The 27608-nt window shown below is 38.9% G+C and overlaps 1 protein-coding gene across 9 annotated transcripts in view; it reads left to right on the forward strand.

Annotated features, from left to right (window-relative positions):
• Nucleotides 1-27608, forward strand: part of LOC127417684 (disks large homolog 3-like) — a 117305-nt gene that overhangs the window by 83904 nt on the left and 5793 nt on the right. For 4 of the 9 annotated variants that reach the window (XM_051657831.1, XM_051657839.1, XM_051657830.1 and 1 more), the window contains 5 exons: nt 6002-6158; nt 7681-7783; nt 15229-15343; nt 24845-25021; nt 25132-25207. In XM_051657831.1, the coding sequence (XP_051513791.1) occupies nt 6002-6158; nt 7681-7783; nt 15229-15343; nt 24845-25021; nt 25132-25207 (628 nt within the window). The other 5 variants (XM_051657834.1, XM_051657836.1, XM_051657837.1 and 2 more) reach the window with 5 other exon arrangements.

Consider the following 27608-nt stretch of genomic DNA (forward strand, 5'->3'; position numbering starts at 1 on the left):
TTTATGCATCATAGTAGTACTTTCTTGGCACTGCCTTTCATTTTTGTTGATGACAAAAAAATTATTGTAAAACAGCATCTTTTTCCTGTGATACAGGAAAAAAAAGAGAGTCTGTTTCTGTAATGAGAAACATCTTTCAAAACAATGGGAATAGTACATATAAATATGCTTACTGTAAGTGTCCCGAAAATAATTTCACAATAATAATAAAAAAAATATTTTGTGGATGGCAAAAAAAAAAAAAAAAAAAAAAAAGAAGCCTGGCTGATCATAAAACAGGAAAAAAGTCATGTAGGTGTAGACTTGCATTTAAGGAGGGTCACAAGACATATTTAAGGATCAGAATATCATAGAGACTTGGGGGTTGGCTCTTTTGACTTGAGCCAGTAAGAAACCACCGCAACTACCCAGAAAACTGTATAGTGAGCACCACTCACATTTTCTAAATAAATAAAAAATAAATCTAGAAGCAATTTTTTTCATCAGTAGAATTTTACATATAACTTATAACATTCTACAAAGCGTAGGATGGCATTACACAATATGGGTTTTTGTTTAAATGCAAAACTTTTCTTTAAACAAGTGCCCACAACACTGCAAAAAATAATTTTCTTAACTTGTATTTTTGCCTTGTTTTCCAGTAAAAATGTCTAAATGTTCTTAAAACATGTTTTATTTACTTGGAAAGCAAAATGGCGTACGATTGTACGTTTTTTTTTAGATAAATCTAACTGAACTTAGTTAGATTTATGCTTAAAACAAGAAAAAACTGTGCGCCGAAAAATAAACTTAATTCAAAGGGAAAACAAGTTTATTTTTCTTACCCCATTGGAAGATTTTTTTAAAAAACAAGACTTAATATCTTATGCCATTTTGCTTGTCAAGTAAATATATCTAGTTTTAAGATTTGTAAAAAATATTTTTACTGTAAAACAGGATGAACTAATTAAGAATATGATTTTTTTGCAGTGAAGGGTGTGCTGATCATATACTGTAGGTGTATACAGTAACAACACTCCCATCTCCTACCTTTGTGACCATGGAAAACTGCTTGTTTTTCTCCATCTGATGTTCAGTATGCTCCAAGGTTTGTGTGTACATGAGTTTTAATATTTTGGTATAATAGCATTGCTAGTAGATTAGATCGGACATGTAAGGATTTATTATCCTGAACACTCATAAATACACACTTACAGAACACAGGAATGTTTTGGCTTCTGTTGCAGTTATGTAAATATAAACAGTAGAGCTTGATCTTACCATAAATGTATTGGGAAGTGAAAGGCTGATTCTGCAGTCAGACTACAAATGAATAGTGGCGCACATTCCTGAAGCAGTCATGATTCATTTGAATGGAGGGAAAGCAGGCCACAAACACACACACAGTCTGCTCTGCCAATGCCCATCACACACACAGATAAACTTAGACAGTCTGTCATATTGTGCTGACACAAACACACACTCCCTTTGACACATAGCCCAAACATACACTCACACCCACACTCATACATACTGTATGAGGCATAATATTTAAACTTACACGAGCTACACCTACCAAAGTGTATAAATAGTGTTATATTGTCCCACTTTACACTTCACTGTGCCCAAACTAAGCTATCAAACTAAGTCTGAACATTATCACAATCACCCTGGAGGTCTCCCCAAAGGCTAATAAAAGTTGTTCACTGGCATATATAGTTTGTGTTGGTGTACAGCGACAGTTAAGTCCTAGACTCTGCCAGTGTGTGTGTGTGTGTGTGTGTGTTTGTGTGTGTGTGTGTGTGTGTGTATGACTGAGTCACAGTAGAGACTCAGATAGGCCCTCTGACCATCTGTGCTTCCCCCACACTTGCACGGTGGTCACAGACACATTCAGATCCCCCTATCTAACCTAGTACACAGTGACAGCCCCCTGGCTTCTCTGCCAACTGAAAAACATTCTGGCGGTTCAGAGGAGATCTCCCACTCACCCTCAGATTGCAGAACACAATCAGCCACGCCAATCTAACCAGCTAATGACAATCTGCTCGTACACTCGTGTTCACATACTGTATGTTCACTGACACACATTTAAACACACTCACAAACCCAGACAGACATATAAATGTGTACACACAAACAATATCTCAAATTTCAGAAGATTTGAGACCGTGGCTTCTGTTTGCTTATGGTTTTCAGAAATGGCTTCCATGCATGACTCATGAAGATTGTTTTTCCATTCAGTGCATTACATCACTTCGTGACACATATACATGATTAAAGACCACATACAACTTTGCAGGGTCAATGTCAAGCCTTATACCCACAGGTTGAGGATTGTGGGAAAGAAAATTAGAACTGGACAGAACTATTTGTACAGGGAAACACCACAGATGAACTTATCACTAACCATGCCCTGCAACAGTGCTGCACTTCTTGCACTTTTTAAAGTGTCTTGGTTCTGGAAGTATTTTTTCCCATTCATTTTTTCCATAGGGATTTCATACTTCATAAAAGAGTTCTAAGCCATGAACAAAAACAACCAGCTCTGAGGTGAATCGCAACATTACAGACTTCGATTTAAAGCAAAAAATATTTGAAAATCAGACATAAAGACAAAGTTTTAAAAAGGGAATTCCATAAAGCCATAATCCCATAAAGCATTGTAAATGTTGTAATCAAATTAAAAAACATTGTTGATTATAACTATAGAATCAATATATACAAATATACTGTAAGTAGTTTGAGAGTGTATTGAGACCGACTTGTTTGCGTCTTTCGTAGTGCGTCACAGAAGTGGGCAGTCACTGCTGGGCTCTTTTGTCTCGATTTGTTTTCCATGATTCTCTGATTGGTGGTCATGGGTAGTATAGTTCTTTACCAGGAATTCCTCAATTAAACACGATTTTAAAAAAATGTTTTGCTCACTGCAGGTTTGTCTTTAAATTTATATATATATATATATATATATATATATATATATATATATATATATATATATATATATACATGTTATCGTTATAATAAAATCCTCTATGGAAAAAAAATGTATGGGATTTTTACTTCCAGAACCAGACTGCTGGCTCTGTTTTCCAGTTGAAGTGATTAGGAGTTTTGTGAATTTTCTTAATTCAGAATCTAAATCTTTACAACATCATTGCACTGTATATCTTAACAAAAGCAGTAAAACAGCACTATAAGCAAAGTCATCGATTTGTCATGAGGTTTAGTTTATAAGGTGTATTTAACAGACGGGACAGACAAATATTGAAGATAGGGGTACTTTTTGGTGGCTTTAGTCAGTGACGCACCTGATTGTAAACTGTTGACGCTTTGGTTTATTCTTAGCTGCTCCAAGTGGCTGGAAATATCTGAACGTCTGGCGTTAAGTCAAATGAGATTGAAGAACTGTGTTCTGAGGAAGAGAGTGCTGGTATTCACTCTGAGCTTTGAAAGCACTCCCAGAAAGAGGAAGAGAGAGCCATGAGCCTGTGATCCTGCCAAGTTTTCCAGGGAGAATTATGTCTCCGCTTGTTTCCGGAGAGAAGTATCCACTGTGTCCACCATTAATCACCCAACCAGAGCCAATTACTTAGAGCAAAAAGAGAAGCAGACAGAGTACACAGTGGCATTGCACCCCTGTAAACTCTGAGTCTTGTGGCCATACTACAAGGAGGTCAGAAAACTTCAACATGTGCCACAAAGGTGTGGTGGGGGGCAGCACACTTGCCACAGAGGTTATGAGAAGAGTGAGAGATAAAGAGAGAGAATAATAAACACTGCATAAAAGGATTAATAAAGGAGAAGATAAACGTAAATTTTTCAATTTTCAATTTGTATTAACATTTCCATTGTTGAAAAAGTAATAATTTCCCCTCAATTTTGTTTGTTTTTACAAACTGTGGGATAAGATACAATTATTTTCTGTAGTTATGCTGTCACAGAAGCTGTCGATAAAGCTTGACTTGTATTTAACCCAGAACATTTCTTTAAGATGGTGATGGACTGGCAATGGGAGGTTGAGGCAGAGCTAACACAAAAGATGAGAGGTCACGATTAGAGGCCACTTCATTTAGGAGACGCTCAGCAGCACATCAACATTGAATAAGAAACATCACTGTGAGCTTGGAAAAATCAATACAATTATAATATGTATAATAAAGAGCAAGATAATTTGTGGTTGGTTAAGAGTTAAGTCTTACCCAGTTCCTGCAGAGGTTACTGTGTGACAGGCAATGTGATGCTGTATCCCATCACTCCCCCTACACTTACAGATTGCACACATATACACACACGGCACTTCAACACAGGTCTGGAGAGAGATACAGAGTCCTGGAATAACATTCTTCCATAGCCAAGCCCTGGGAGAAAATTAACTAGTAACTAGTGGCAGGCACAATGTTCACGGTGAACATCTCGTCTTCCATGCCAATGGTAAAATCGAATCTGGAGAGACGAGGTAGGACATGCATCGTCCACATGACCAGATTCAGGAGTTCCAGGTAATAGTTGTAGGGTATGGTTTGAGTGAGGAACGGAAGACTATTCTGTTTGCATATGCAGCATACAGTATTTGCACTTGCATTCTGGACACACACTTCAGTAAATAAATGCACACTCTACAGAGATGTACATTATGGTTAGTTTTTCTGTCATGTGAACTATTTTTGTTTAATATCTGTACTCAGCATTCCCTAAAAGCACCATTTGTCTGCTCACATAAAAATGTGGTTTTCATAAAGCTGTTCTATGGGAAAAGCTGAGTTCTGCGGCAGGGCAGAATTCTAACAAGAAACATGCATAGCGCACTGCTGAAAGCAGGGAGCTTTGTCTCAAGGAATCGTGTGTGTGTGTATTTCATGTTTGGGAACTGGCTCTACTGTTGCAGTATATTTGGACAGGGTTTTTGATGGCTCCTGAATGTAGTTGAGTCTGGCTGATGTGCCAGCTCTTGGCAGTTTGGAATGCCTCTCTGCCTGCAGATGAATCACGGCAGCTAGAACAGTACTGCAGTGGTCAAGCACGAGGCAGGCATGAGCTCAATGTGTGAAAGTGTGTTTTATGCCTGAGTGAGAAAGTGTCTGTGTATGTGTTCATGCTCATTTCTGGAAGAAATCTGGAAGACTGGCTGTTTAGCTTTGTTGTGGATTAAAGTTTGCCAGTCTCCTCTAGTTGTGACTAGAACATTGTGTTATCTCATGGTTCTGTTAATCTATTTTCCTCTATAAATTTTGATGGAGGGAAAAACTAAATCTTAATTTACCTGCTGGCTAGGTTGAAACACAAAGTATTCTTGTTCCTTTATTGTCTGAATCCTCCATTTTCTTGTTGTAGTCTAGAATAAATTAAGGTTTTTAAAGGTGAAATGAAGCTCTTTGAAAGTGTTTTAATACATTTACTCTAAAAGCTACTTCACACAACTCAAAACCTCTTTTTTATTCACCTGTTATACAATACACTGTACACCAATGTCAAAACTTAACTTTTTTTTTTTTTTTTTTTTATTATTAAGGTGCAATATTTACCCCTTGCTTCTGCATTTTTGTTGGGCATTTTTCAAACCATGTAAAGATAATGAGTGTCCCATCCATATACTGTATGCCAAATACTTCTGCTTAATCAATTCATTGAAATGCATTCTCATTCTATCAGTCAAATACAAAAGTAGCTGTAAATAATGCACAAGTGTTTTAAGAGATGATTTTAGTATGTGTAAAAAACAATCAAAACAAATATATATATATATATATATATATATATATATATATATATATAAATTAGAGGGGTCTTGAATAGAATATTGTAAAATATGTCAAATAGGTAACTAAAAAAATTGCACATTCCAGGGGCATTTTTAGCAACATATTTTAAATATGTAAATTTCGATAGCATTTTTGCCCTGGTTAATTTCTGACCTTGGTATGCACTATACCTCTGTATTGCACAAATGTTTCTGTCTGTCATCGCTGCTGTGATAATCCCAGTCCATCCTAATCCTTGACACTGTGGTTCTGCTTGGCAGGGAGCCGCGGAAGATCCTGCTGCACAAGGGTTCCACAGGTTTGGGTTTCAACATTGTAGGCGGGGAGGATGGAGAGGGCATCTTCGTGTCTTTCATCTTGGCAGGTGGGCCAGCCGACCTGAGCGGAGAGCTGAGGAGAGGAGACCGCATCCTATCGGTCAGTAACTGTCCGTGACACTCAAGTTGATATAGTGAATGTTGACTGAAGGAAGAGTATCCTCAGACTCATAAATACTGTATAGAAATACATACTAAGCATACAATTTAAACAAATGCATTTAAAATACATTATACAGTGGGGTCCAAAAGTCTGTGAACAAGTGCAAAATCTAATTAAAGCCTTGAAATAAACAAAGTTTTAAGATTTTGAAAAACATTACAAGAGTTTTTTTTTTTTTTTTTTAAGATTCTGCACATTTTCTTGGATTCAGAAATGTTAATTAAAATATATATAAACATACTAAACATACAACTTTATATACATACAACGAAGTCCAAATGTTTGAGACCACATGCAAAATCTAATAAAAATCTTGATATAAAGTGTTTTGATTATGAAAAGGTAAATCAAAGAAACTTTATGGTTAAGTAATATGAATAAGAATTTTTAAGATTCTGCACAATTTTTTGGTCACTAATCAAATTAGCTAATTTTTTACATTGAATCACACAATATGCACTTTGGAACATTGTTAAAGAGATAGTTCACCCAAAAATGAACATTCTTTCATCATTTACTCACCCTCATGCCATTCCAGATGTGTATGACTTTCTCTCTTCTGCTGAACACAAACAAAGAATTTTAGAAGAATATTTCAGCTCTGTAGGTCTATTCAATGCAAGTGAATGGTGACCAGACATTTGAAGCTCCACCATAAAAGTAATCCATAAGACTCCAGTGGTTAAATCCTTATCTTCTTAAGTGATATGATAGGTGTCTGTGAGAAACAGATCAATATTTGATTCCTTTTTTACTATAAATCTCCACGTTCACCTTCAGAATGTGAAAGTGGAGAATTATAGTTTAAAAAAAGATCTTAAATATTGATCTGTTTCTCACCAACACCTATCATATGGCTTCAGATGATATGGATTTAAACACTGGAGTCTTATGGAACTTTTATGTTGCTTTTATGTGATTTTTGAAGCTTCAAATGTTGGTCACCATTCACTTGTGTTGTATGGACCTACAGAGCTGAGATATTCTTCTAAAAATCTTTGTTTGTGTTCTGCAGAAGAAAGAATGGGATGGCATGAGGGTGAGAAAATGATGAGAGAAATTTCATTTTTGGGTGAACTATACCTTTAAATTATGCTGGGATAACATGCATCATCAGGTTTTGCACAAAGTTGTGGAGTTTATGCCAGCATGAGTGGTGTCAATACAGCGAAAGGGGAACATACCAAATGCTAAGAAATTCTGAAATTAATGTACAGTTTTCAGTGTCATTTTTCACTCAATTTGTTATGCATTACATTTAAAAAAAAATTCAGAATGGAATAGTATAGAATAGAATAGAATTTTCATATATTTTAGTGGCCTCTGTGTTTTGGACCCCACCATACAGTACAGTATATCAAGAGGAATGGAATTAGAGCTGACATAACATCATGTGATGTGTGTGAGTGTGTGGCCTGTGGAGGATGTTGTTTTATCTGTTGCTATGGTATCGTCCCAGGTGAATGGAGTAAACCTACGCAATGCCACCCATGAGCAGGCTGCTGCTGCACTGAAGAGGGCTGGACAGACAGTGACCATCATTGCCCAGTACAGACCAGAAGGTAGGTGGCTCTTTCAGTATATAACCCATGATATTTCTTACTGCTAGAGAAATTGTGCTCCCTAGAGGACACAGAATGAGATTAACTGTGAGAATACACTGAAGCTGATGGATGCATGTTAGCTTTCTGTAAGCAAGCAGATCAGGGTAGGGTTGCACCAGCTGTGTGTAAGGTCTCACTTAAGTTAGGATGTAAAGTTCACACTAAGGGCTTAGTAACTACTAGTTAGTTTATAACTAAGTCACTGCTTAATTTGGTTGCACCACCTGTTCTTAAGGCAAGACTTAACTAGTAGTTCGCAAGCTCTCCGTAAAGTAATGCATAGTCGCATAATATGTCGTTTACCTGTATTGATCCAATAAGGAGCCTTGAAAATACACAGAAGTGTTAAACAGCCGTGAAATTCAGTTTGATCTTGTTCAAACCTTGTTTGCTCACGTAACTGTCAGCTGTAATGAATTATATCCCCATTGAAATACGATACGTAATAAAATAAGATTTAATTAATGATATATTCAGCTTATGTAAATAACAATATTTAATAACTGTATCTAAAACGAATAAGGGGCAATAAATAAATAATTACTTATACAACAGGCTGGAAAAATAGACATTTATTCATTTTAATATATATATATTGTATATGTTAAAACTTGACACTGCACACAGGAAAGTGCACTGTTAGATCGGTCGAATCATGCTGAAGTTTTTTACATAATGTTTTCTCCTGTAAATGTAAACGAGTGTAATTGCAAACATCATCATATATGTCGAAAGGACTGAAACCTGTCACACAAAACATGAGCTCATTGATGTCATTAAATGAGTCTGCTTTTTTATTCCATCCGTTAATCCTGGTCGGAGGCTTCCGTAAATATTTGGTTTATACGTAGGGTTATGTTCTACCTAAGTTTAATGTTGCAACACTCACATATTTAGTAGTGAGTAAATTGTGACTTAGTGCCCTTTTACGCCACAACTAGGCTAAATTCCGTATAACTTACGTATAGCTGGTGCAGCCGGCCCCTGGTCACAAAGTCTAATGCAAATACACTTTTCTTTTCTTTTTTTTTTCTCAAAGGATCAATAAAAATCATTTAATTTCCCTCAGCACTTTTGTCATTGTAAGATCTAGCCTTCTAAGAGAAGCATTGTGTGAGATTATTGCACATACCCCAAACTACTCTTACTTTCATCACACACACCCATGCATGCCTGTTGTGTCTTGCCTGCTTCTTTAGAGTGCTATAATCACTCCATCACAGTGGCATACTGCTGTATATCCCTTTAAGAAAGGTGAACTACTTAGCCTCGCCTAGTTTTATGAGAAAGAATCCTAGTTTGCAAATTAGGACACTGCCAATGACCAACGATTGGCTGGCTTTTGTAGAATTAAGCAGACTGGGGCGCATCCTCTTTTTTGAACAGTACTGTGTGCTCAAGTGAGTTGAATAAGAAAGACTTGATCTGTGTCCAAGAGAAACAGCCTCACTTCCATTGTAGTTTCACTCGCGTGAATGAAAGAAGGACTGGAATGAAACAGTGCCAGAAATGGGAGGGATCAACGTGAGAGGGGGAAAAAAAAGAGGGGGGAAAGAACTAATGGACTGAAGACCGCAGAGGAAGCGTCTGACTTTACTGCTTACATAAAGCCTATTTATGCCACAGAGTAAGCGTTCATCTGCAGGATAGCTATGAAAGTCTCGCTGACAGAAGAGATGGAATAAGCGCGAGCTGGTCGCGTGAGCGGGACGGATTAAATTCCCGCGTCTCGAGGGCGAATGAAACTCGGCTGAGGTGCCGCTGTTGGAATGGGAGGAGCAAAGCAGAACAGACCGAAACATTTTTTATTACATTCTTGACTATTTATTTACCTTTCCTACCAATTCGAAACTAAACGAAACGATATTTTCCCTTCACGCTACCAAAGCGCAGCATTCACTGGCTTATTTTCTATTGTTTGGCTTTTTTAAACGTTAAAATGTTCTTTGGAGTGAGTAGGACAACAAGAGGTTGAACTGAACAGCGCTTTAGCCGCCGCCGGGTAAGAACACCTCAACTCATATTCATATGGAAACTACCAGAAAGTGTGACTTCATTCTGCACTAAGTTAGCAACAGTAAATTTGTTTTGGAAGGGAAAGCGTTGCTGTTCGTTCTCAATGGATTTCTATTGACTCCAGTTAAACGCTCAACTGTAGTGCGTTTAAAAGTTTCAGGAAAATCATGAAAACAACTTATTTAAGCTGCTTAATCGTTGAGCAGATGTCATGAATATTGCTTGTAGCCCCTTAATGTTTTGTCAGTTATGTTTTGTTGCCGCGCGACAAGGGTAGACTGTTTGCTCGCGACGATTTCGTGGAAAAGTGTTTCTTATTCAAACCATAAATATGCCAAAACGCATGAGCAGACAATTGAGAGCTTCTAATAGGACATTAACAGAAGTTAAATTGTTTTCATTAAGCAATCGCAAATAATGTAATTCACCTTTGAACTGAACTTCAGTTCTGTCAAACTGATCCGGCATATTTTGCCCTTTGAGGCCTGACGCTTCGCCATCATGTTTGTTTAATGCAACATTATGGAGCTTCCTGCAGTGCTCAGGACAGGTGCAGGGAAGGGCACTTTCAGGAAGTCACCTTACCATAAGAAATGTAAAGCATTGCTGTCATTCAGCATAGCAATTGAATGAAACAGTGGAATAGTTTGTCTTATGTATATTAAATATGTATATTACATTTTAAATTAGCTGTATACAACTCTGAACACTTTGGCACATTTGACTGACACAGAGGACAGGATATCAAATATTATCTTTGAAGAGACATAAATGTCTGTAACTTCTTTGTGTTATTTAGCATGTAAAATGCAATGCATAGTTCATTCTCTGATGTCTATGTGTGCAATGACAGGAATGTTGCAGTGTAAGTTTATTTGTTTCAGCAGGCTCTCCCCCATATTCCTTCTCTCCTTAGTCAGAGGCTTCTGGTGTATAAATGGACTGCCTCTCCCTCCCAAGGGCTCTTACGTCTACATAGAAATAGAAGTGACATATTAATCCATGCCAGAATAGCTCATTGAAATAGGTGGGAGCTGGCATTATCAGAGACATTATGGCTTCTTACTTGAGTGTGTCTGTGCATAAGACAGAGTCTATTTGGCTTCCGTTAAAATTTGAACTCTTAATGTAATACATTAACTTGGTGGCAAGTGTTTGAACTTGAACTGGTGAGGTATTTGTGTCCAGTACAGACAACAAACTTTCAAATGAACCGATTCTCTTATTTGGCCTTGGAAGCCACATTTAACACACCGGAATGAGAGATGTTTTATTAATTTGTCTTTTGTTATTTGCCTACAGCAAGCAATACAAGACACTGAAGGACACATTCTTGTACTCTCCTGCTCTTTAGGGGTCTTTTACTGTTACAGAGCACCCCCCCCCCCCCCCCCCCCAAACGTGTATTCTTCATAAAAAGCAAGCTGTTGAAGGGAGTTATTACATTTGAGCATTTTCAGTAAGTTGAATTATAATAATTATACAAAAATTATAATAATCTATCATATTTTAAATAATTTTAAGAGATCTTGAGGCCCCCCTGGAAGTGTGCTGAGGTCCCCTAGTGAATCTTGACCCCCTGGTTGAGAACCACTGATTTAGAACAAAATCTGACCAAAACAAAGGTGTTTTTGAGTTCGTTTTGGTGGTTCGTAACCACTCACCAGCACAACCTTTCAAAAAAACTTTATACTGGCTGCTAAACACCTTACTGGCATTGGTCCACATCATCGGTAGATGTAACCTGGAGCTCCTCCTACTTTGAGGCCAACAGATAATTCGAGTTACGTTGTTCAATCAGTTAAGATCGGTAAACATGAACAAACCGGCGTGCAGTTATTTGCGAGCTGCTGCAGATCGATCATTCATGTAGAGACATTTTCCAAGAACATTTCATGCAATTAAAAAATAAAAAAATAATAATTTAGGGTACAAAAGGAATCAAATCTACTCAAATACTCTTAAAGCTACACTATGTAAATTTGGATGGCGGGAAATTGCATACTTGTCAGTCGTCAGTGTGTATTTACGTCATGTCCGTAAATAAAGAAAAGAAGGTCTAGCTACAGCGCTTGTGTAGGTGTGGTGGTAGTTTGAAGCTGAAAGTTTGGAGCCACAACACATGAGCAACATTGACCATGGATCACTCAAAAAGGCAACCCTCTTTTTCAAAATAAAGAAACCTCAAACCCAAAAGAGCTTGGCTTTTTCAGAGGTGGCGACAACTCGGAGATCTTTAAGGATTTAAAACCGACCCAGAGATGGAGTTTTTCTTGCTCGACTGGTAAGATATTTTATTGGACTGACAGTTAGCCAGGTAGCTCGCTTAGCGTGGTTGTTCGTTAGATAGTGTTAGCCACTCAAATGGGGCATTTTATAATGGATTGTGGTACTGCAGTGCTTGATTTCACTTTATGCTGGTAACAATGCAAACTCTAAACCAGTTAATACTAAATGGTCTATTTGCCTGCTAGCTAAGTTATAATAGTTTCCACCATTTGACTTTATCTGATAAGACTAGCAATTGTTGTCTAATGTCAGTGTTGCCCAACTTTTATAATGTTATTTTTTTTTTTTAAACGATTGTTTTCAATGAGTCAAAACAACAGCGGAAAATATGCTGCTTACCTGCTAATAAGACATGTTTTTCAGATATCCATCTTTTACTTCCTTTCATTATTTATTTATATTTTTTTTTAAGGGGAGGGGGAGAGTTTTGTTATCATTAGTGACATTCGCTCAGATAAGTTCATCACCTGTAACGATTAAGCCGGTACTCCTCAAACCATCAGATTCATCTGCGCAGAAAAACAGAGGCAAAGCCCAGCTCAAATAATTACCAAAACAGTGTTCCTCCGCAAGTAACTTGCAGTTCTATGCTTCAACCGCTAGAGGGACAAAAGTTGCATAGTGTAGCTTTAAGTGCCCATGCACTCTGTTGTTTGATATGCTGCTTCACTCATGTGCCGTCCACAGCCAAAAGTCATTCAAACATCTGCCTAAAGTGAGATATGCCCAGGCCCAGATGGAATCTGCACACGCAGAACCCCACAGAAAACTGCAGATTTCCGCAGAATTGCAAATCTGTCATTCATAAACGTTCTATGCATTCCTCATCCCTTGCATGTTTGATTATGAACTATTTTGGCTAATTGAATGATGCTTTTAGCTACCAATAAGACCATAATACTCTCAGGTCCATTTAATACATTTTGCTGTGTTTAAATCCCTTCCGCAGAATTCCGCAGATTTTGCCTAAGAAAATGCGAAAAAAGTCAGCAGTTTCCATCTGGGCCTGGATATGTCTCTCTTATCATCATTTAAAAAAAAAAAAACCTTAACCATCAGTACTTTTTTATACACCTATCTGTGCAGTAGTATCAGTGTCATCATAAATTACAATAACAGAGTGTAATCGACGCATATTATGGCCGTGTTTAGTGTGTTAGCGCATTAGCGCCATAAATGCAAAAGGTAAATATTATTAATTACACGTTATCTACTGCATAGATATTACTTTAAATCGTCATCGAATTGTTAAAATGCTGATCTCTTGTAAATTCTACTTATAGAATAAGTCTCTTTTTCCACATGGTCAGATGCTACACAGCCATCATAAAGTCAGACTACACAGAAGAGAGTAAATAAAACCTATTCGAATCGGACGGATTGCCATAATTTCTGGAGTGGTGTGCGGAGATGGGGAGGGTGGCAGCTTTTGAAGAAGGGGTATCTAGAGGATTGGGAAATTTGGACTTGTTTGTGGGAAAGTGGGGCAAATATCTGGCGCTTTCGGGGAGGGACAGTGGAGAGAGAGGTGTAGTTGCTATGTGTGTGATTATTATATATATAGGTAATAGAGGTGGTTAAGTATTGATTCTGTTTGTATATGTTTTTGCTTTTATTTGTTTTATATATGAATCAATAAAAAATGTTAATCACAAAAAAATAAAACCTATTTGAGACTAATGTGCATATCAGTGACACACAGAGAGGAGGGTACTCATCACAACCTAGTCTGTACATGCTATTTGGTCTCATGTTGTAAGCATATGGCTGCAACATTATATAACTGTGTTTACAAAGTGGCAGCCTGCAGCAAATCCCCACTCCCCAAAAATAAAAGCCCTGCACATAATAAAGGCAAGTGTGGCCATGCAAGCACGATGCAGAGCTGGTCCAGATTCTCCACAGATCTTATTGTGATGGGTCACACTTAAGAGACCTTGCTTTACTATTAGCCTTTAAACGTTGTGGACCCTGTGTCTGACAGGCTGTCTGGCACATATGTATTGTATTCCTCGTGGTGTCATATAGTGTGTCTGGCTAGTGGGGTGAATTAGTTAAATTGTTATTCTTTATAAGATGTAGGCAGTGGATTTTAAAGCTACCAATGTCTATGATTATATATGTTATTATGTATTTTGCTGTCTTTCTCACCAGTTTCTCTCTGATGCAGTACTATGTTTGGCTTCTCTTTTTGTTATGACTGTTTTTATTTTTTAAGTCTATTTAGCTGTTTCCTTCCACTTCTCCACTGGGGTGTTCCTGTGGTTAAAGGCAGGTGGTGTCAGGTTACTTTACCTTGCCGTCATTCCAACGTGTTAACCCGTTTGCCCAGGCAGGGTGTGTACGGCTGAGCTCCCTGCAGGTGCGGTTTCTGCTGACTTTGAAGTCCAAGTTTCGGCTTTGCGTTGAGCTTTAGACTTAGATTGTAGAGTTACTGCTGTTATGAGTTCTCAAGTTCTTGTATTTTCATAAAAATTGGAATTCCTGCCTAAGTATCTGTTTTTGAAAGTCACCCATTGATCCGGGGATCTAAAGGTACAAAGCAAGTAAAAAAAGTCTTGGTTATGGACTATCTAAATTTTCAAGGTAAAGCTTTACAAAACAATACTCTGTGTCATGTTTGTTAGTCCATGCATTTCACTGTTGTTTGCATGTGAGTCTATGTGCATTGGTTGCTAAGCTTGCGAGTTGCATGACCACACTGCAGCAGAGGTGTACACATTTCATTAAGATGCCGCCAAACAATCGGACATCATGCTTAGTGTTGCTCCTGAAATGAGTGCCTTGTTCACTATGTATAATGATTAGGGTCCGACATTTGTTGGAGGTTTTCATTCCGTTATATTTAATAGTGCATGTTCTACTTAATTAATATGCATAACTAATTACCTGGCAGGAGATATTAGCACATAACTCAAGCAGATACATGATTAATATCCATCTGTTCCTCAGGTCATTAATCAGTTCTCAGTAAGCTGCTGAGCTTTCCTTCTGCCCAGCTCAATGAGCACATCCACTCATAAAACTTGTACAAAAGCCCAGAATATCACCGTAGATATAGGTGTTACTGACGGACTGTGTGCATTGTCTCTTTTCAGAATACAGTCGTTTTGAATCCAAGATCCACGACTTGAGGGAGCAGATGATGAACAGCAGCATGAGCTCTGGCTCGGGCTCCCTCCGCACCAGTGAGAAACGCTCCCTCTACGTCAGGTATCTTAATCATATTCACATATGACACACATGCACACACAGTCTATTCAGAACCATGCATTAGAGCAAGTTTATGTGATGTAACCTAGGGATAAATGGTGATCGCTTATGGATCAATCAACATTTGTGGGGTTTAAACCTACAGGCTTTTCGTTACCAGCTAATATCTTTACCCACTATACCAAACTACCCATGATAACATAGCTTACAGGTGCATCTCAATAAATTAGAATGTCGTGGAAAAGTTCATTTATTTCAGTAATTCAACTCAAATTGTGAAACTCGTGTATTAAATAAATTCAGTGCACACAGACTGAAGTAGTTTAAGTCTTTGGTTCTTTTAATTGTGATGATTTTGGCTCACATTTAACAAAAACCCACCAATTCACTATCTCAAAAAATTAGAATACATCATAAGACCAATAAAAAAAACATTTTTAGTGAATTGTTGGCCTTCAGGAAAGTATGTTCATTTACTGTATATGTACTCAATACTTGGTAGGGGCTCCTTTTGCTTTAATTACTGCCTCAATTCGGCGTGGCATGGAGGTGATCAGTTTGTGGCACTGCTGAGGTGGTATGGAAGCCCAGGTTTCTTTGACAGTGGCCTTCAGCTCATCTGCATTTTTTGGTCTCTTGTTTCTCATTTTCCTCTTGACAATACCCCATAGATTCTCTATGGGGTTCAGGTCTGGTGAGTTTGCTGGCCAGTCAAGCACACCAACACCATGGTCATTTAACCAACTTTTGGTGCTTTTGGCAGTGTGGGCAGGTGCCAAATCCTGCTGGAAAATGAAATCAGCATCTTTAAAAAGCTGGTCAGCAGGAGGAAGCATGAAGTGCTCCAAAATTTCTTGGTAAACGGGTGCAGTGACTTTGGTTTTCAAAAAACACAATGGACCAACACCAGCAGATGACATTGCACCCCAAATCATCACAGACTGTGGAAACTTAACACTGGACTTCAAGCAACTTGGGCTATGAGCTTCTCCACTCTTCCTCCAGACTCTAGGACCTTGGTTTCCAAATGAAATACAAAACCTGCTCTCATCTGAAAAGAGGACTTTGGAACACTGGGCAGCAGTCCAGTTCTTCTTCTCCTTAGCCCAGGTAAGACGCCTCTGACGTTGTCTGTGGTTCAGGAGTGGCTTAACAAGAAGAATACGACAACTGTAGCCAAATTCCTTGACATGTCTGTGTGTGGTGGCTCTTGATGCCTTGACCCCAGCCTCAGTCCATTCCTTGTGAAGTTCACCCAAATTCTTGAATCGATTTTGCTTGACAATCATAAGGCTGCGGTTCTCTTGGTTGGTTGTGCATCTTTTTCTTCCACACTTTTTCCTTCCACTCAACTTTCTGTTAACATGCTTGGATACAGCACTCTGTGAACAGCCAGCTTCTTTGGCAATGAATGTTTGTGGCTTACCCTCCTTGTGAAGGGTGTCAATGATTGTCTTCTGGACAACTGTCAGATCAGCAGTCTTCCCCATGATTGTGTAGCCTAGTGAACCAAACTGAGAGACCATTTTGAAGGCTCAGGAAACCTTTGCAGGTGTTTTGAGTTGATTAGCTGATTGGCATGTCACCATATTCTAATTTTTTGAGATAGTGAATTGGTGGGTTTTTGTTAAATGTGAGCCAAAATCATCACAATTAAAAGAACCAAAGACTTAAACTACTTCAGTCTGTGTGCACTGAATTTATTTAATACACGAGTTTCACAATTTGAGTTGAATTACTGAAATAAATGAACTTTTCCACGACATTCTAATTTATTGAGATGCACCTGTATGTGCCATTATGTCATTTATGTAATTAATTGGTCTAGTAGCTTCATCAAAGAGAAAAATATTGATTGTTTTCAAACAGGTTTTCTAAATGCTTTGTCTGTCTGACATTGGTCAATCAAACTGTTAGTTCTGCCACAGATTTGTACGTGGGTTCTGCCGCGTCCTGGAAATCCTGTAATTTTGCAATGCAGTTTTCCAGGCATGGAAAATGAGAAAAATACTTAAATGTCCTGGATGGTAGGACTGCTGATTTATGCTCTGAGGTGGTAGAATGGTGATGTGGCCTTTACACCTCAGAATGTGAATTAATTGTTAATAATTCAACGATCGGAGTCCACCACCATTATCACATGTAGGGCCCTATGATTTCCGCAATAAGGAAAACATGGACGGGATCATGGAATCCAGTCATAAAAATTGCATTAGCTATAAAATGTGTCACGGAATTTGACATATTTGGGATGAAAATTAATGTTTGAATGCACAATTAATCAATTTAAAATTACAATATGTCCAAGTGTGAATATTAAAACACAAAAGGCTGCAATTTAATTAAATGAATGAATGAAAAATAAATGTGTGAAGACAGCCGCTCGTACACTGAAATCACCTTATCATGATCGTTAGATGCTCTGTACGTACACACTATGTATTTATTTAATTAAATCACAGCTTTTGGGGGTTTAATTATCACACTGGACCATGTAGTGAAGTACTTATCCGGAGAAAGTACTGTCAAAAACACACAAACACTCAAATAAAAGCTTGTTTTAAATGGGAAAATGAATCATGTTTAATGTAATTTAATAATAATAATAATAATAACATATTAAAGAAATATCTCACATTTGTGATGAAATGTTGTGCATCATTTCATTTGACAAAAAATCTCCAGTGTTGTTTCGGATTGTGCTGTGAGAAATTGTGAAAAATCACTTCATTTGATAAAAATAATGCAATGTTATGTTGAAAAATGTAATTAATTAAAATTTGATTTAAGTTTTAACAAAATCATTTGATTACACACCATTTTGATGATGAAATTTAATGAAACTGTCAAATACAGAATAAAAAAAAAAATCCTCCAATAACCACAATTTTAATGACCTCTTGTGTGTTTTTGCTTAAATATTACAAATGTGTGGCACATAAAATGTCCTAGAAAATTGTGTCTTGAAAAGAGTGGGAACCCTGACTAGTAATTGCATGTATTTTGGATTCTTGCATGCATTGAAAGTTTTCAAGAACAATTTCTGCCTGATTCGCAATTGGTGCATATGCACATGAATTTGTTCTTAACCTTGTTCTAATGTTTTTTGTTGTTGTTGTTATTAACATTTTTTATTGATTCATACAGTAAACAAAGAAAAGCAAAACGTATATACACAGAATCAACATTTAACCCCCACCACTACCCCTCCCAATCCCCAACCCCACCCTGACCCCCAACAAACATTCCTGTGGTCACACATGAGTATACACACACACACACACACAAAAAAATACAATAATCACACACATTTATAACTATACCTCTCTCTCCACTGTCACTCCCCGAGAGCCCTCCAAGAACTCCAAATAGTTGCCCCATTTCCCAACAAACGAATCGAAGTTCCCCAGTCTTCTAGATCATACTTCCTCGAAAGCCGCCACCCTCCCCATCTCCTTGCACCACTCCTGAAATGGGGGCTCTCCAGCCGACTTCCATCCCCTTAAAACAATTTGTCTGGCGATCATAACACTGGTTAGGACCCAATTTTTTTTATGTGTTTATTTTCTATATTGATGACCGCCCCATCGCCTAAAATACAGAGTCTGGGGCAAAATGAAATTTGAGTGTCCAATACGTCACACACAAAACTCTGAACCTTCAATCAAAATTCTTGGATCTTAACACACCACCAAAAAACATGGGTTGTGTCTCCATCTTCTGATTGGCATCGCCAGCAGGTGGGTGTCTTTAAGACCAAGCCTATACAATCTAGAGGGGGTCCAATAGAATTTATGTAAAATCTTGAATTGCATAAGGCGCACCCTTGCATCTCTAGATGGAGACTTGACGTTTTTTAGAATCCTAGCCCACACTCCCTCCTCCAATACCAAGTTTAAATCTTTCTCCCATAATCTCTTGAGAGATGTTGAAGCTCCATCCCCCAGACTCTAAATTAGCAGGGAGTAATACACTGATGCCTCATGACCTTTTCCAAAAGCAGTAATCCCAGTGTATCTGCCGCTTTTGGGGGGGATGTATGCTACTCCCAAAAATAGTACAGAGCAGGTGGCGCAGCTGTAAATAACTAAAGAACTGAGATCTGGGAATCCCAAAATGTTGAACCAAATTTTCAAAGGATCTCAACACTCCACTCTCACATAGGTCAACGAGTGTATTAACCTCCCTCACAATCCACTCTGACCAGCAGAAAGGGGACTTATTATATGCTCGAGGCAACATTTAAATAAATGTCCATTTTAAAAACTCTGGACACTTTTGTCCATACCAAGTGCAAATGCGAGATAAAGGGGTGTAACTTAACTTCTCCGATTAGTTTGATAGAAAGGCTTTGCAATGGCAAAATGGGGCAAGAACTTCCTGTTCAATACAAAACCAGGGAGGGGCTCTCTCAGGTAGAAGCGACCAATGAGCCAAATGTCTGAGACCGAATGCATAATAATAAAGCAAAATCTTGTGTAGGCCTAGCCCACATTTGTCAGTCGGCCTATGCAACATACTGAAATGTAATCTGGGACATTTACTGTTCCAAATGAAGGACTTCGCTATGCGATCAAATTGCTTGAAATAAGAGAGGGGGACATCTATAGGGAGAGACTGTAGCAGGTAGTTGAATTTTGGAATACAATTCATTTTAATAACGTTAACCTTCCCAATTATAGATAAATGTAATGAAGCCCACCTGCCCACATCGCTCGTAAACCTTTTTATTAAAGGGTCAAAATTAATTTTAAATTTAACTTTTAAAATGAACTAATCACACAAATTTGATGGGAATAAAATACCCAAATACTTAATGCCCTGTTTGGGCCACTGGAAGGTGCCTGGCTGAAAGGCCATTACAGGGTAGTAATGCAGTCAGAGCCAAAGCTTCGGATTTAGACCAATTAACTTTGTATCCCGAGAAATTAGAAAAGGAATTAATAATTCTGTGGCAAGGCATAGATCTAGTAGGGTCAGAGACGAATAATAAAATATCATCTGCGTAAAGCAAAAGCTTATACGCCACCTCCCGCCACCACCCCTTGAAAATCATCCTCCTTTCTTATCGCGGCTGCTAATGGTTCCAGGGCAAGACAGAACAATAATGGGGAAAGAGGGTATCAGAAGAGCTACGACCCGAATAAACCCCACCTGATCTATATGTGAGATGTCATAACTTACTCTTACACTCGCTTGGATCTTTTTCCTTTTTAAGAATCAGACTGATCCGGGCTTGCGTCATGGTTGGTGGAAGCTTTCCATTTTTTAATGATTCCGTATAAACTTCTAGCTAAAGTGGAGCCAATTCTGTTGCATAAGATCTAAAAAACTCAGCGGCAAAGCCATCTGGCCCCAGAGCCTGTAGGCAAGGCCTTAATTACCTCACCAAGCTCTTCCAAGGTTACCCAGAATCAAGAGAATTTTTTCCTGTGTAGCTCAGTGGTAAAAGACGCTGACTACCACCACTGGAGTTCGCTAGTTCGAATCCCAGGGCGTGCTGAGTGACTTCAGCCAGGCCTCCTAAGCAACCAAATTGGCCCAGTTGCTAGGGAGGGTAGAGTCACATGGGGTAACCTCCTTGTGGTCGCTATAATGTGGTTCGTTCTCGGTGGGGTGCGTGGTGAGTTGAGCGCGGATGCCGCGGTGGATGGTGTGAAGCCTCCATGCGCGCTATGTCTCCGTGGCAACGTGCTCAAGCCACGTGATAAGATGTGCGGGTTGATGGTCTCAGACGCAGAGGCAACTGGGATTCATCCTCTGCCACCCGGATTGAGGTGAATCACTACGCGACCACGAGGACTTAAAAGCGCACTGGGAATTGGGCATTCCAAATTGGGTGAAAAAGGGGAAAAAATCCACAAAAAAAAAAAATTTTTTACTCAGCCGTCAGTTTAGGAAGTTCTAAAGGTTCCACAAAGTTTCTAATATCCTCATCAGTTCTAAAGGTTCCACAAAGTTTCTAATATCCTCATCAGTAGACAAAGACGTGGAACTATAGAGATCAAGATAGAATTCTTTAAAAGCATTATTAATATCAATGGCTGAGGTAAATATTTAACCACCAGCAGATTTCACTGAGGGAATGGTAGAAAATGACTCTCTCTGTTTTATATCTATCCAGAGTTTTCCTGCCTTGTCCCCTGACTCAAAGTATGACTGTCTTGCCCTGAATAGCCAAAACTCCACCTTCCGCGACAAAATAGTATTATATATGTATTTCAATCGGGTCAGTTCTCTGAGGCCATCAGACAACATTCAGCGCTTCAGCTCTGCCTCGGCACTTTTAATAATCCCGTAAGTTCTCGTGCTTTGGATTTTTTTGGTGAAACAGGCATACTGTATGATCCGGCCCCTAAGAACTGCCTTAAGTGCCACCCAAACATTGATTTCAGCTTTTAACATTTGTTGGAATTTAGGATTTTGCAAAATCGATCCGTTTCTCGACATCCCCCACTCTTGTAACCACCTCAGTGAATTTCGTCTCCATGGCAGTGATCTATTGACGCATGTCAGCAACGACCTTCGTCAGCATTGCCGACATGTTCAACATTTCTCGCCGAATTTCCCTCATTTCTCCGACCAAATCGACTCCCGGGCTTCTATACACTCCGATTCTATAGAGTGTATAGAATCTCACCTGTTTGTGACATTAATAGTGTTAAAACTAGCAAAGTGCGCAGAGCTCGCCGTTCACATGTCTGAACCTCGCATGGCATCACGTGACTCCACCCTTGTTCTAATGGTAATGAAACCAAATTATTGTAAATGAAGGAGCGCGTGCACAAAGTTAGTAATTTGCATAAAACATGCCCAAACCTTCTCCATATAAGGACTTCCAGCACCAGTACAGTTGACAATGTGTAGAGAAAGATGCTGCCGAAGCAAAAGGCCAAAAATAAATAACAATAAAACGGCTCAGTACAGCATTACAATTTAGAATAGAGTGCGCACAGGCAGAACTAGAACCCAGCTCGAGCTATAGCGCACATATGCATATAATTAAAACAAAACAATTCATAGTAGTTTGACACCTGAAGGGAAAATAATAATAGACGATCTTACCATTGTTTTGTATGTGAACAGATCGGATGAAATAAACATACACCCTAACGTTAGCTCCTCTTAAACACCTTTTCAAAGTCTTTCTAGCAAGTCAGTCCACTGGCGGGCGGCCATCTTTGGAACACTCCCAGGAGACTATTTCCAGTCATGACAGTGCAGCTCCTATTTACTTGAATGGGGGAACACCGAAATCTCTAAAACTGCTTGCCAAGCTTACGTTTAAAAGACATACTTCAAATCAGCAGTAAAATCTGACAACGCTGGTATCATAAATTGTGCTTCTTTACCTCATATTACGCTAAAAGAGACCACAGCAAAATTATCAGTTTCTCTGGATTTACTATTTATAGATATGTGTTTGAGTAAAATGAACATTTTAGTTTTATTCTATAAAGAACTGACAACATTTCTCCCAAATATAAATATACTCATTTAGATCATTTATTTGCAGAAAATGACAACTGGTCAAAATAACAAAAAAGATGCTGTTTTCAGACCTCAAATAATGCAAAGAAAACAAGTTCATATTCATTTTTAAACAACACTATACTAATGTTTTAACTTAGGAAGAGTTCAGAAATCAATATTTGGTGGAATAACCCTGATTTCCAGTCACAGCTCTCATTCGTCTTGGCATGCTCTCCACCAATCTTTTACATTGCTGTTGGGTGACTTTATGCCACTCCTGGCGCAAAAATTCAAGAAGCTCGGTTTTGTTTGATGGCTTGTGGCCACCCATCTTCCTCTTGATCACATTCCAGAGGTTTTCAGTGGGGTTCAGGTCTGGAGATTGGGCTGGCCATGACAGGGTCTTGATCTGATGGTCCTCCAGCCACACCTTGATTGACCTTGACTGTGTGGCATGGAGCATAGTCCTGCTGGAAAAACCAATCCTCAGAGTTTGGGAACATTGTCAGAGCAGAAGGAAGCAAGTTTTCTTCCAGGATAACCTTGTACGTGGCTTGATTCATGCGTCCTTCACAAAGACGAATCTGCCCGATTCCAGCCTTGCTGAAGCACCCCCAGATCATCACCGATCCACCACCTGGTCGTCTAATGGTTAGACGGAGTCCTGGAGAGGCCTTCAAGCCACAGTGTCTCACACCCACTGTGAAATTTGGTGGAGGATCGGTGATGATCAGGGGGTGCTTGAAAACTTGCTTCCTTCATGCACCTTCCAAACCCATATGACATTCTTTCTTCTGTGTAACACAAAAGGAGATGCTAGGTGGAATGTCATTCACCATTCACTGTCATTGTATGATTAAAAGATGCAATGCAAGTGAATGGTGACTGAAGCTAACATTCTGCCTAACATCTCCTTTTGTGTTCCATGTAAGAAAGAAAGTCATACAGATTTAGGACAATATCAGAATGAGTAAATGAAGAATTTTCATTTTTTGGGTGAACTATACCTTTTATATTGAAAGAATTGTACACTAACACAGTGCTCAGCTGCCAAGGGCTCATGAATCAGCTGACCATGTTTGTTATTGTTGAGTGTGCAATCTCAAAGTGTTTTTGCATTCCTGTGAATGCAGTGATGTGTTAAAGGTGTTTCAAAGAAGTACAGACATGTCAGCCAGTGTGGATCCCACCCTAAACAGCTCAAGTCTTAAAACAGAGGCCTGTCGTTGTCCTTACTCTAAAGTGGGCTTGTAATTAGTATGTCCCGACAGATAGGTATGCAGAGAAACAGGAAGACTTGCTCCACTGGTTTTCCTCCCTTCCTTTGGATCAACCTGTCTGAAAAGGTAAAGACATTCTGCTCTGGACACAATGCCCCTACTTTGTTGCTGTATTCAGCATCATCTGCTATCTGGTTTCCCTCTCAAGAAGAGTTACTGGGGTCCTCTATCACCATCACCATTGTGCCCTTGAGCAAGGCACTTAACTTTAAACTGATCCAGGGGCACTGACTCTGTAGGAAGTGTTTTACAAATCACTATACATGTGAGAGCATATGCTAAATAAAAAAAATTAAAAAGATTGATAAATATGCACAAGGCCAGAGATATAGCTTCTTTTGCTGCTATACAAATACAGAGACCATACAAGGGGCGGCAGACAGACCACTCATAGAAAAATGAATAAGTGAAATAACATGCATATGGTGGCTGTAGGAATGAAAGTCCCATCTTTCTGTCAGTTTAAACAGCCAATCACATTTTTAATAGAGGCACTGTCAATCTGTTTACTCTGGAATGTAGAATTTTCCAGTAGTTGTACCAGTTTTCCTTTTACCTACATAGAAAATAGCTGCCCGGGGCATCACCAGGATAGCCACACAGTGAACTAAATGGCCTTAAAGAGATTTTGATGTATACCCCAGGCCTACGCTTCACTCAGATACATCAGATGTCTTCCAATGCAACCTGAACGAACCCTGTAGTGGTAGACTGTTCATAGACATATTGTTTCGTTTTGTTTTCCCAGGGCTCTCTTTGACTATGACAGGACCAGAGACAGTTGCCTGCCCAGCCAGGGGCTGAGTTTCTCTTATGGGGACATCCTGCATGTCATCAACGCCTCTGATGACGAGTGGTGGCAGGCACGGCTAGTTACACCCCACGGGGAGAGTGAGCAGATTGGGGTCATACCAAGCAAGAAAAGGTACAGTACTGCCAAAAAACCAAGCCAGAATGCAATCTAACATTTCACCCTGGGTAATAGAAGGGGTTTATGGTGATCTCTACCAAACATTTTAATTTTTTGATCCGCAGGGTGGAAAAGAAAGAGCGTGCACGGTTAAAAACAGTCAAGTTCCACGCCAGGACGGGCATGATTGAGTCTAACAGGGTAAGTGGCAAGCTGGTCCTCCTCCTCTTGTGAGGGACTCATGGGAGCAGCCCTACTTCCCCTGAGTGTGGGAATTGGTGACTTCTCGCAGTATCCTGGAGTCTTCTATTACTGAGAATCTCATTTCTCACAGCAGCATGCACACAAAAGTGTACAGTTACAAATACACGCTCATTGTGCCATCATAATCAGCTATGATGGTTAGATCAGTGGTTCTCAATCCTGGTCCTGGAGGCCCCTCAATAATTCACATATTTGATGTTTACCTTGCCACACACCTGATTCAACCAAGTTTTGTAATACCTGGAGATAGCTATTCAATAGCACTCCTATTCTTCTCAATGGTATTTGAGAAGAATGTTTGAAGTAGGCAGTTTGAATTCTGCTCTTTTCTACTCCTCTTTGCTAATGACCACAAACTTCCAGAAATGTTTTTTTAAGACATTCACCTGAGCCATAAATGACAGATGGCTTATTACTCTGGAGCCACTAGAAAATTACTTTCTGATTAGTGGCGTCTCAGGGTCATTATTTCTGGTGGGGCACAAACAATCACTTTACCCGATTTTACGGATTTTTGAAACCTTGACGGATAATTCCAAATGCTGTCTGTCATTTTGACATAAAAAAGAAACAAGAAAAACATTTTAACCTAGTGCATCAGTTTTGATTTTACTCTGTCTCTCACATTCCCTCTCTATGTGTGTGCCTTGTTTATTCCCTGGTATTAAGATGTGTTCAGAAGCGTATCAACAGGCACCATCATCATTAACACCTGGTATTGTGTGTCTCTTTTGTGTTTGGATTTTGAGTAGAGGCCAAGAGGGTTTCTGATTCAATGACTGCATACATCAATTGTTACGAGTTAATGCATGATAATAAAGTGCATACATGTATAATAACAAAAAGAAAGCGTGAAAAAAGCAGTGCATCATTTTGGCCAATTGTACAGCAATCAGAGCAGAATTGTCAGTTATTTAAGTGCAGTAACTGAATTAACTGGGCTTCAGAGATGTGCTTCTCATGTGGCACTTTATGTTCAAATCAGGGACAATGAAAAAGTTCTGAAAACTTGTACATTTAGCGCAGCGGTTGACTGGTAGAAAGTTCATCCTAGAACGTTCCCTGGAACTCCTTGGTTTCACCACACTTAAGCATGTTGAGTCAAAAAAATCTATCATAAAAGCTTACTGTCATGCATATGCCAATATAATGGATGCCATGGCCCTGAATGTAGCTCTAGTACTTATAAAATGAAAATAAGTATGATGGATAAAAATAGATCATGACAGAAATTTTACAGAGATAAAGATTTTTTTCTAGTGCAACCTCTGAACATGATGCCACACACAAACATCCCTAATAATTTAATCTCAGCACAAAACACCACTAAAACACATACAACCTTGTCAAAAAGCTGAAGTGACAGTGAAAGAAACCTATAAATGGGCAAATCGTCAAAGGCTGTGCGTATTATCTTGCATGAACAACGTAACAAAACTAATCAAAATGAACAGACTCAATATTAAGCAGTTATTGTAATCTAATATAAATGAATGCATCAACAACTCAACTCCTCAAAGCAATGGTATGCAATTCATTGAAAAGATGAGTGGTGTGCTTTATCTAATCCAAATAGCAACATATTCGAATAAAATTAGCTTTTAAAACTTACTAATGAAATTCACTACGCAGGTCAGCACTTGAGCGGTCATCTCCGAGGCCCATGTCAATAGCCTGGCATACATAAGATTAAAGCTTTTGATTGGCTCGGGGGCAAAGGCAAACGAGCCCCTTGGGCCATCATTAAAGGCTCATTGCACATGCACATGACATTCTCCAGATCTCCGTTGGTTAACATAGAGGACAATGGGCAAGCCCCACGCATAGCAAATGAGAACAATTAAAAGGCTTTAACACAACAGACCTTAATAATAATAGAATTTCTCAAAATAATTTCAACTTGTTTCTTGTATAATGGACATAAACAAAAGTTTAAGATGCAGAAAATATATTATTTCTTAAAAGAAATTTATGATGATGCCACACATTTTGCACATCAGTGCCAACTCTGTCGGGGCTCAGCCCCACTTGCCCCTAATGCAGAGATGCCGCTGCTCCTGATTGCGACTGTCCCCGCAGTGCATGAGCTGGGACGTCAAAGGCAGCAGCTTCCAAAAAATGGGTGCTGGTAAAACATCTATAATATAATTAAATATTTTTTATTTAACACTGTCTTGACCAGACACAATGTGTTGAGATTTCAGCGTCAAACAGTATTTCTGTCCACATCGAATTTGATAGGGCTGACCAACTAAACTCCGAGCCCTTGGATTCAACTCAATTTCTCATTAGTTAAGTATTCCATGAGCTGAATTGGGTGTCGGGTGCCCTCCAGAAC

The sequence above is a fragment of the Myxocyprinus asiaticus genome, chromosome 27, assembly GCF_019703515.2.
Source record: "Myxocyprinus asiaticus isolate MX2 ecotype Aquarium Trade chromosome 27, UBuf_Myxa_2, whole genome shotgun sequence".
NCBI classification, from domain to species: Eukaryota; Metazoa; Chordata; class Actinopteri; order Cypriniformes; family Catostomidae; genus Myxocyprinus; species Myxocyprinus asiaticus.